Source organism: Primulina huaijiensis, chromosome 6 (assembly GCF_012295235.1).
Source record: "Primulina huaijiensis isolate GDHJ02 chromosome 6, ASM1229523v2, whole genome shotgun sequence".
In the NCBI taxonomy this organism is placed as follows: domain Eukaryota; kingdom Viridiplantae; phylum Streptophyta; class Magnoliopsida; order Lamiales; family Gesneriaceae; genus Primulina; species Primulina huaijiensis.
Window position 1 is genome coordinate 11,711,779 of NC_133311.1, and position 12,152 is coordinate 11,723,930.

At 34.8% G+C, this 12,152-nt stretch overlaps 1 protein-coding gene across 2 annotated transcripts; it reads right to left on the reverse strand.

Annotated features, from left to right (window-relative positions):
* Window positions 1-38: 38 nt before the first annotated feature.
* Window positions 39-5,332, reverse strand: LOC140979432 (flavonoid 8-hydroxylase 2, chloroplastic). Of its 2 annotated transcripts, none has more exons than XM_073444821.1 (7): window positions 4,473-5,332; window positions 2,695-2,882; window positions 2,415-2,504; window positions 2,154-2,340; window positions 1,875-2,072; window positions 785-972; window positions 39-450 (listed from the first exon to the last, which is right to left on the reverse strand). In XM_073444821.1, the coding sequence occupies exons 1-7, from the start codon at window positions 5,019-5,021 to the stop codon at window positions 195-197; spliced, it is 1,656 nt and encodes a 551-aa protein (XP_073300922.1). In that variant the 5' UTR covers window positions 5,022-5,332; the 3' UTR covers window positions 39-194. The 2 variants fall into 2 exon arrangements, with proteins under 2 accessions (XP_073300922.1, XP_073300920.1); XM_073444819.1 differs by having other exon boundaries at window positions 1,875-2,075; window positions 4,473-5,328.
* Between the last annotated feature and the right edge of the window lie 6,820 nt (window positions 5,333-12,152).

Below are 12,152 nucleotides of genomic sequence, written 5' to 3' on the forward strand. Positions count from 1 at the left end.
ACTCCATTCATCAACACCATTAATTCGAGGCAAAGTAATAAAGAAGAAAAAGCACCAAAGATTTAAGCCAAAGCCACTTCTATAATTTACATACCAAGATTAAAGTTCAATACATAAACATACACAAGTTGAAGAATGGATTCTTCTTGTTTTCGTCAATGGCGTTCACAGAGTTACAGTGGGAAACAAAAGAGTCAGCGGAAGGCATGGTCATAGTCATGGTATCGGAAAGTTTTGTATATGAAATGTGAAAGCCATTTTGAACCAAGAAAACACAACACGGCCGTTGAGACTACAGTGTTTCTTGCCGCGACAGACACCATATTTTGCTTGGTCATTGCAAATATTGCGATTGTGGCAAAGGAGATAATCTGCAAGGCGATCTCAAGTGCATTGAGACTTTTATGTGCATGACTGCAGCTGCTGCAGATCACTGTATGGGACCAGTACCTGAAATCATTTCAAAAAAGTTATCCGATCTTCAGCATATTTTTCGCATCCTGAGCGTGCCACGCACTCATTGGACAATAAGCATTTTCTTAAATCTTGTAATGAAGTTAAAGTTTACTAAGTATCATGTCATTTAATACGGTACCGAGAGCCTGCCCTTGTACCACAATATTATTGATATCACTGCAACTCAAAATTTCTTATACTATCTGAAAACACAAGCTCCATATTCTAATTGTTGTGCCAAATAGATGACTCGACGGGATAATTGAGGCGATTATTGCTCGTTCCACACTTATAGACACTAGACAGTCTCTCAGTTTGATTTGTCTACCTGTCAAACAATTGTTCCCTAGGAGGAGTTGGCGGCAGTAATCCGGTATATTTTGCTCTCCAATCAACCTGAGTGCCACCATACTTGTTTAGCCACCTGCGGAAGGAAACCACTAGAGCGTCTGATTTTGTAGGCACATAACACGACTTATGCCAGTTGGTAGAGCCAACATCCATTATTTTGCGTTCCTAGAGAGAAAATTCAAAGTTGTGTTAATTGTGTCTCACAGACATTGAACTTAGTGATAACACTTATAAGAATGGTCCCTGTTTTCATTTGCACAAAATCCTCTTACAATTTCCTTATCACAATAATCTTTGCAAGGGAGCAGGTTGATTACATAAGAAGAAAAATCCAACACCAAGTAGCACTGGGAATATATACATGGATAGAGGCAAAACTGGAGTTGCAAGCAGTGGTAATGATAAAGATGTGCAGATTCACTAAACTCGATATTAATTTCACCTAATCAGATATAATATCTCCATACAGAGAATACTTTAACCACTTTTCAAAATACAACAATCACATTTTGTTTCCGAATTGTAGGAATTACAACAGTGCTAGACAAACAATTCTAGTTTTTTGTTGGAAAGAGGAGAGGGTTTTCAATAGCGAACACGATATGTGTAATATTTGAAAGAGAGGAATAGGTGTTACATTTCCCCAAGTTAATCACCGAAATTAGGGAGGATTCAGAAGCGTAAAACCAGATAACACATCCCATCATAAAGAAGAGGGACCAAGCTATATAATATACATGAAGAATTGCCAATGGTCCAACACAACCTAAATTAATGATCGCAAATAAAAATCTTATTTTGATTCTTTATAAGGACTTAAGATGGAATACGGAATTAATCTGAGAATTTTATAAAAAGAAGAGTGTCTCAGAGATCAAGAGGCGGTTACTAATGAGCCTCAAGCATGAGAGAGAGGTTGGCAAACAAGGAACTCCAACAACCAAGGGAGCATTCCAAACCTTGAGGACTCCCCCATCCATCGGCCCCTAACAAGATCCAACACTTGGGACCATAACACATGACCAATTAAGAAGTGCACATTTTATCCGCAAGAATAACATATTTACCTCCACGTGAAGAAGATATAGATCTGAATCAAGAATTAAGTTTTGTCCGATGTGGAATATCCAACGTGGAACAACTTTATCTATCCAAACTCCAAAGTTTCTTGGAGACGCAAAGATTAGTCTGCTATTGCCTGGACACACTGGAATGCAGTAGAAAATTAAAAACGCTTTTCTCTGGGGTGGAACAGGCAACAATGGCTCCTGTTTAAAAGAAAACAATAAATAAAACAAGAAAAATGCAAGAAACAAATTATTCAAATAAAAATATCAAATATTTACATCTTTATTTTCTGTTGATGACGTTGAGGGATTTTTAGGACTCGCTCCAGGACTAAAATAGCCATAATAGAGACAAGGTGGAACGAAAAAGTTTTTTCCAAATATTTGATTTGAAATAAAACCATTTTCATCAAGTTTCTCTATACTTATTTCGAGTGGTCTGCCCCCTTCTCTATCAGCCTTCACAGTGCAGGATAATACCTCATTGTTAGCCATGACAATCTCTAAATAAATAACAAAAAGTTCAGTGCATTTACTTATCTTGCAGGTGTCTTTGTAGTTCTCATTATACCGTAATGCGCATATGGAACATGAGCTGGGTCCATAAGATTTTCTATCAGAATTTCATACCTGATATGAAAGTATCGCCATTAACTCTTAACCAGAAGGAGAATTTTATTTAAACAATTTTTGTAAGTCTCGAGTATTTATATATTCATAGGTAGGTAGCATGCAAGCCAATCAAGCAAAAATAATCAGCAGATGCATTCATTGAAAAAGGAGATTTGTTAGGAAGGGCGTGACAAAAGGATTAGCTAACCCATATGGTATATCCCTGGTTATCATTGTATTTGTAAAAGAGGGGTCATCAAGTTCAGGGATATAGTGAGGTTTTTTCTCTGATAGTATATCTTCATATTGTGGATCAGAGTTTGGCCAGAACCAAAGAATTCCATTTTGCACACAACTGGGGTAAGCTGCTACACATGCTTTTTTGGAAGTGTGAATCTGCACCCAAAAAAATGCAACACATATGAGAAAGTCTCCTTGAATCTTTATTTCAACATAAAATGATCTAGTGATGGAAGCCATGATTGAAAATTGCACAAGCAGAAGAGGACAATATTTAACACTCAGAAACACCCAAAAGAGAGAGAGATAATTGTAGTCAACTGCACCTTAAACTCAAACAACGGACTTCATATTATTTTTCTACTGTTCCCTATTCAAGGAGGGACGTTGGACACTCATTATCACTAGAGCTTCAAATTATTTTTCAACCATTCTGCATCCGAGGAAGCACAATGGACACTCATTATCACCAGGGCTTCGAAAACTATATAAATTACAAAGTTATGAAAATAATAGATTCATTTAACCCATGCCTCATTCCTAGCATGGTATAGTTTGAACTTTTCTCAAAGATCAGAAAGCTAAACCATGAAAAGAGGTTAGGTACAGTTTCTTCTAGCATCTATGAGCATTTGTGAAAATATCTGACTTCTCCAAGTTCAAAAGGATATCTAGTCTAAGAGGCATTCTAAGATAAGGAGGTATCCTATGATGTTTTGACATTATCGTAAGCTGGCATCACATGTTAGATGCAAAGGAGTTTGGAGCTACATTTGACGAACTAAATTCCAATCTCTATACATTTTACTGCATGCCCAGAACAAATATTCTGGCAAAAGCATTTAGTTTTGCCAATATTACTTTTTCCTTGTGGCCAAGAATCAAAACATTCATTTGACTCCATAGCAGTGAAATTATACCATTAGAATCACACTCCAGTCAGTGTAAAAGATGTTCTCATGGCATCTAACAATGTCATGCTAGTTGAAGCCACAATTTATTTGTGTCCAACTCTGACTCACTCATGACTTACATTTGTTGCCGCAGGGACCATTCTTATAAGTGTTATCAAGTTTCCGAGTTCATGCACATGGTCACTGATGGCTTCACAGTTCACATGTTAGAAAAATAAAACCATATTTGATACAGTAAATATGATGATAATTCAGAGATTCGAGAAGTAGAGTTAATTCAACATTTTTGAGATTCTGACAAATATTTGATTGGATTTTAATATTATTTAGTTGGAAAGGATTTCCCAATCATATTCATTCTTGATAATTTTTCAGCTATATAAAGGATTGATTATTGTATTCCAAAAAAGTAAAATGTATGACATTTTCCAGTGAGCTTAGCCATATGGTCAAACAAAGTAATTGCTTTGTCTTGTCACTGCCCCACTCGCTCTTACGTCAATATTTATGAAAAAATAAAAGAAAATAAAACAGTCGAAAGTGGGTTGAATATGCACCCAAAAAATCAAATTCAGCTTGAATCCAGAAAAAGGGTATTAAAGATCCAAAAGTTTTTCACCATTGAATTCTAATAATAACGAGACCATCGATCATATCATGGTCAATAAACATTGAAGAAAAGGGAAGGTGCTGAAGCTGAAAATCTGACAAATATTACATGCAAAACACCAATCAAAATCACACGTGAAGAAAAGAACTAAAAATGATCCATAAAAGTCAATGGTCACGCACTAAATCTGACTAGAAACTGATACATGGAATCGTTATTTACCGGATGGCCCTCTCTTGGTGCTTGGGGAATGAACTTACAGTCTCCGGAGCCACCAAAACACCAGCCGTGGTACACACACTGCAGCCTCCCCCATTGATCAATTCTCCCTTCGGACAATGGAGCCAATCTGTGAGGACAAGTATCATCAAACACTTTCCAAGCATTCTCATTCCTATCCCACCAAATCACCACATCAATTCCAATCACTTTCTTCCCATGTGGCCTCCTTTTATCCAGATCACATATCGGCATTAATGGATACCAATGTGCATACCAATCAAATTTCTCCCCCTTCATTTCAGTTTCAACATCTTGCTCAGGCGTTGAAAAATCCAACACCTCCCCAGCAGACAAGACATCTTGAGCAGTAGAAACTGCAGTGAATACCTTGAAATCTGCTCTCCTGCTGCGGGTTCGAGGTGAAGAGGAAGTTTTCTGCAGAGTTGGCGGAATATTGAAAATGGGATTCTCGAATTTGGTTCTGGGATTCCTCGTTGATATCACAGAGCGGTGAAATGATGGAAAAGACGAAGCTTTAAGAGCTTCCATGGCTGCAGGTTTCCTTTCCCGGCGACGGTAATTTTACGTTTGTAACTCAAGAATAGGTTGAATTTGAAATCACGTCATACAAATCTTCAAATTCAAGAAGCAAAAACAAAGGAATTAATCAGATAATTTGCATAAAAGATGGGATTATATATATTTTTCTCTGTTGAAGTGGCACGCTAACATAAACGTGTGGCTTGCAAGGAACCAGCGAAGAAGATTAGGCATTTGTGTATGCTTCGGAAATCTTGAGATTGGGCTTCTTATTTTCTTACAAAATTAATGGAATTCATCATTCATTAAATGCATGCAAGTGTCGAGAAGTAAACGATCGATTAGGTGATAGATCGGATATTTTTTTCCTGAAAAATCATATGATTTATGGAGTTGATTTTGTTGAAAATAATAGTTGAAATTATTGAATAATGAAAATAAGAGTACTGAATATTGAAAATTAGAGTGTGATGATGTATGTAATGATAAATTTATTTTTGGATTATTTTTTAAGAAATTGTATAAATAGGTCTCTCTATTTGTAAAGAAAAACACAATTGGGTGGAGAAAATTTTATAAAGTGTGCAGTTTAATATATTTTGTGAGTTTGAGATTTTTACTTTTACCGTAAATTTTTACTTTTAACACGTTATCAGCACGATACTCGAAAGTTCTCCATATTTTTCCAAGCTCCAAAACACAAGAAAAATATAAATATTTAAAAGTAAGAATATTTATTTTACTGTTTATTTATTTTCATTATATATATATTTAATATATAATATCATGTTATTATATAAAAGTAATCTATGATACCTCATTTATAACATCTGGTAATAACTAATACTACTTTAAAATTTGCGAAAAATAAATTTTTCTTATTTAAATAGTAAACCTTCGTTTTCTGAATTTAAATAAAATGATCGACTAAATTCTTGTAAATAATCCGAGTAAAAAATATTTACATGACATAAAAAATATCATTCATCACTACTGTAAAAGCGTTATTCAAAACGAGCATTTGAAAATACTTGTTTGCCAACAAAATTTTGAATAAATTGTTGGAACATTTTATGTTCGTAATCTTGATTTTGATGTTAACAAAACTTGTTATTTTGTTCCTAATAATTTACCTGAGTACGCAGGAAACTGAAACTAGTCAGGCTTCAAACTGATCAGTTACCAAGCCAAAACTGAAGCTTTCGAGAAGCAAACTGAAAGTGTCAACTGGTTACCCGAACTGAACCAGTCCAACTAAGGTATCAAAAGACCAGTTTCACTGATTGATCAGTTGATAAGTGGTTCAGCAAAAGACCTTCAGAAGCTCGGCCAGCTGATGAAGAGCTCAACTGATGAATAGCTCAACTGACTAGTTCAACTGAATCAGTGAATCAGTTCTGCTGACGAGCCAACTGATTTCACCAAACCAGTTCAAGACTAGTTCAACTGACCAGTTCAGAACATCAGTTTGGAATCAATCAGTTTGCAGAACGCGAGAAGCTTATCTTATGGAATCCAGCTGTGCGTACTGAGTAAAGCATATGTACTATGAATAGTACAATAATGGACGTTGCAGCAAAGTTAAAGTCGAAAGGTTCCTAAATGCATGTCAGAAAAGTCGAGACACAAGTATCAAGGAATGTATTCAAGCTGCAACGATCACATTTGATGAGTCTTGGTGTACGGTAACATTTTCTTTATATATAGAAGACCAAGACCATTAACAAAATAATAAGAAGTGTGTGAAGATACAAAGTAAAAGGGCACGCTTATTGCTTATCAGCTTACGTCTAGGGAATACTTCAAAGTCATATCAGCTTAGTTTAGAAACTTATTTCTCTCATTGTGTTAGAACACTTTCTTTTAGTGTTCATTGTTCAGTTCTCACACACACACACACACACATAGCACCACTCAAATACAGTCTTGCACAAAGACAATAAACTTGTGTATGTAGTCTTTGACACACAGACGTTAAACAAGTGTTGATTGGAAGGTGTTGCCTTAAGTCTAGTCTAGGAGTTCAGTTAGGCAGTTGGACAAGTCCTAAGCTGAGTGAGTTTGTACAAATCAATTGTATAGATCAAAGTCTTCTAGTGGATCCTACCAGAAGTGATAGAAGGGGTGACGTAGGAGCAGTTAAAGTCTCCGAAGATCCATAAATATATCTTGTGTTATTTCTGTTTAACTGCTTGTTTTTGTTCTTAACTGATTTGATCAGTTCAGCTGATATAATTTCAGTTCTGTCCATAACTGAACTGATATAAGCTTTAACTGATTTCTCGTATTTCAGTTATTCAGTTGCACATGATATAAAATCTATCAGTTTTCTTAACAAATGATTACTTCAAATATTTTCCGTTTGGTTTAATACCAAAATTGATTTAATTCATCGGTGTAAACATTCTTAGAATACAAGTTATTGCATCTCATTGATTTATTGTGTTGAAAGCACCTCAAAGGTGCCGAGCACACGATCCATCATAAATAAATTCAGAGTAAAAAAAAGTTTAACGTGCATAAAATCCTTTCATAACAATAGCGGTCCTCGAGTTTGCACTGCACACAGTCCGAGCAAGCTCACTGGTCATCATCTCCAGTCTCCTCAAAATCATCAACATCTGCATCGATCAAGTCTAGTGAGCTTAATGACTCAACAAGCATATATCATGAATAGCAAATAGTATTTAATAAAATCATATGCATTTGAAATTAATGTGTACGAAATAACAGCTGAACATACATAAACATAGATGTGCAATAACTACATAAACATTTTCATAAAATTGCTTCCATCATAACATGCATTATCATACTTAATTTTGCCTAGAAATATGCTCAAAGCATATGGCCCATAACATAAATCGCCTAATCAGACTAAATCACAGTACCGGGTTGACAGGGATCACCACAGCCTTTCGACCGGATGTCCACTCCCACATACATAAATCCCTGGTCATACTTACCGGGTGGAGAGGTCCACGGTCATGCTTTATCGCTTTCCAATCTCATAATTATAAAATCAGTCTGCGCAGCTGTTGGTTCTCTGGTTCCAGCCATCTTGTTGTCACTCTAGCCCTGTTCCTAAGGAGATTCAACCATCCACCTCTTCTGCAATGCCGAGATCATCGCTAGCTGGACAACCTCTGTACACAGACGCTGAGTTGTCATTGGCCAACGTTGACGAAGTTGTCAGATCAGTTGCAAATGACATCCATTTGAATTTTGAATCTGCTCAACCATCTGAGGAAGATGCGGGCCCTAGTTCATCATAACAAATAGCCTTAGAGGCTATGTTGAAAAGTGTTGAAGATGAAGTTCAGTCAGTTGTCATGACTGAACATCGATTTGACGCGGCACAGTTGCATTCAGAACCAGTACATGATATGCAAAAGCCAACTGAAGCACCATCCAGTTCAACTGCTCCTCAGCACTACACTTCAGTTCCTGATTTATAACAAGATGCCGTTGAAGATTTCATTACTGAATTGGAACAACAAACTAAGACTGGATCACAAGCTTTAGCAATGGTGACCTTCAGTGAGGAGGACAAAGGCAAAGCACAAACAATAAAATGAAGCATTGTCTCCTGAGGTACCAATTGCTACAGATATTATGATCGAAAATATTCAATCATGTTTGCACAATTTGATATCAACATTTTCGGAAATCAAATCTACTCAACTCATGCATACGCTGAGATTTGATTCCATCAAGGAATACACCATGAAGGATTTGAAGAAGATCACCAAGTACATAACTGATCTGTTCTTTGTTGTTGACAAACTGAAGAAAGATAGAATCACTGTACCAGCGTTCTTCCAAACCCTGAATATGCTCATCAACATAAACGACTTTGTGCATACAATCCTATCTAAAAGGATGGGCATGATGTAAACCCAAATGCTTGATGCAATATCCCAAGTCAACGCAGAAGTTCGACATCTTTCTCACACGACAGGTGTTGACAAAAAGGTGGACTTCGAAGAAAAGAACTGAGCGTCCAACTGATCAAGGACCAGCTGAGAAGAAAGCTACCAAACGATGCACAGTCCAATCAGTTAAATAGTTTAGCAGTTCAGTCAATCCCTATTTTTATTACGTACGAATTTGTACATTTCTGTTGAAGACTATTTTATCTACTATTGTTTTATCAGTTCTCAAAGTTTAAGTTTTGTAAAACAGCTAAAAGGAGGAAATTGTTAGAATTAAAGATTTCGGAGTTCGACAAATTAAGAATCGAAGTGTGCATAACTGATCAACTCAACTGAAGTCATCCGAACTGAAGATTAATGAGTTAAACAATCGGATGCAATCGAACTGAATAAAGTAAAACTGAATCTGTATAGTCAACTGAACTATCTGTTAAAACTGAACAGGACGCCCTAAGTCAGTTTAACTGATCATTCATATAGTCAGTTCAACTTATCAGTCAAAAAGTCGAACTGCTGATCAGTTGACACGTCATCAGTTAAGTTCAGCTATCAACCGACAAATCGTATACAGCAGACTGCAACTAACAGAAGGAGTTCTGCATTAGCATACTGCAACATCGTATTATTGTCAGAAGAATGTTGACACATTCAGAAAGGACAAATCAACGGATAAGTATTAATCAATGCATTCAATGTTACCGTTGGAAGTAAAACCTATAAATAGCTGAGAAGTTCAGTAAAAAAAAAGTTGTTGATTTATAGATTTGAGAACATTTGAAAGATTCAGTTATACACGATCAGTTGCAATATTCATACAAAAACGCTCACACTTCATAGATATATTCATAGCATTGAGGCTATTTTTTGAGCAAAATTGTTAGTGCATTACATTGATATATTTGATCTTCTTAGATCAGTTGTGCTTCGATAGAAAATCAGTTGTGTACTGATAAGTTATAAGAAACTAAGAGTTTCAGTTTGGCGGTGTTTAAGTCCAAACTGAAGTGGGTTATTATAGTTTATGTAATCAATCAAAGTCTTTTAGTTAAAACATATCATTGCGATAGAAGGAGGACATAGGAGCAATTGAAGTCTCCGAACATCCATAAAATCTTTGTGGTAATTGTTTCAGTTATTCTTTAAGTATTCAATCTATCAGTTAGTTTATTTCAGCACTCTAATCAGTTAACTGACTGATATTGACAAACAATATTCTTGAATTCAGTTTATCACTAAACTGATTCACTATTTCGAAAAGAGCCAAAAATCTTTAAGTGTTTATTCAACCCCCCTCCCTTCTAAACACTTTGACCCATCAAACTGATCCTAACAAACTGCATTCATCCAAAAATAGTAGCGATTGACATACACTAGCAAAACCAACTACACATGAATAAAAACAAATGAAAAGTAGTTTTAATATATTAGTCATTGAATCGATCTCATATTCAACAAAACTTCCAGGATTTGTATCTTTAACATCATGACAATACCATCACAACTTATCATAGGACCCTTTCTTGATCCCATGATACATGAATATAATGCATTGTCATTTCTTTGGTCATCCAAGCTTTGTGACAGTCAAGTTCTACTTCATAATCTCTTTGTTCGTCTTTCACCATTGTACATGGATGATATGACGGCTCTCCCTTCAACTTCACCTTCGCCAAATTAGCTACCCAAGTTAAATCGATTTTCGGATGTCCTCTAGACTGGAAGTTATCCTTACCAAAACTATGAGTTAAGTTGCATTTTCTAATATCAAATACATTACCTGATTTATGTTAAGAGAAATAAATCCTTCAGTAAAAATTTTCTTAACTACGAACCAATGTTTTTATAATAGTAATAATTAAAAAAAAAAAACAGATCGTTAAGATATGAGGGGAAGGTGCTATTCGATAATGTATGTCTAGTAGACCGCCTACGGATATATAATCTAACAGAAAATACCATTAGATCAAATGACTATCAGAAATTTAATGCGTAATTTCAGCATTCAATGTCGGGTCAGTAATCGAACCAGTTTATCTTAAAATAGTGGTTCAATCGATCGGATTGGCTAACCGGATGGTCGGACTTGAACATTGTCATATTATATAAAATAATAATATAATATAGTAAATAATATATTTTAAATTCTAAAAATCTTAAATATATATAAATAATAAAAATATTTATAAAAATTTAAAATCTAAACAATAACATATATATAATAAAAAAATATCAAATATATATTTTTTAAAAATAAATCAAATAAGCTCTAATACTATTAAAATAAATATAAGAAATAATTAAATTCTAAAATAAATTTAAAAAGTTGAACTGTTCGATTTTGACCCGTAAAACAATATTTGAGTATGGTCAGGACCGGACTCAGGACCGATTCCCAATCCGGTTCTAAAAACAATGCTACAAATAATAATGACCTCCTAACTGTCATTTTTATCGTAACAAAACGATCATCTAGTAGCGAGATAATAATTCTTAACATAAAGTCTGAATTCTGTGACATCTTTAAATATTTGACATTTACCAAGTATAAAATGACACCATAAATTGTTATAATTGCTTACACTGTTGATTTTGAGCAGGTTATCACTGGTTGAACATACATCAATAATCATTTAACTACAATTCAACTAAATAACAAAATAATTACATTATAAAATCAATATTTAAGCATATACACGATAAAAAAGACAACAAAAATAAGGCGTTGAGTACACAAAATATATAAGAAGATAGTCGATCCTTCAACCACAATAACATTTTTCAATAGACAAATAATAAATACTCAATGAGAAATCAGAATAATAAGAATTTTACCTATCGACATTTCTGCTGGAAAGACAAAATTCAAATGTTCTTGCTGTCTTCAACTTAATTGTGCTCAATTTCATACACATATGAAGATTAATCATGTTTCGCATATCATAGTCATCGTTACACCAATCTTTTAATAGGGAGCTATGTATTGCAGTGAATAATTGGAGATTAAAACTCACATTTTTCCTAAATTCTGGAATAGCTTATTAGCGTGGAAAGTTTTAGGAATTGAAATTAGATAAAGCCCATCAAGGTATCGAATTGACAACTGCCAGGAAATGATAACTTTACGATTCTAGATCTGGACTCCATATATTCTATGAAACTGAAAAAATCGAACAAAAAATGCAAGCTTTTAAGTTGTGGCAAACGA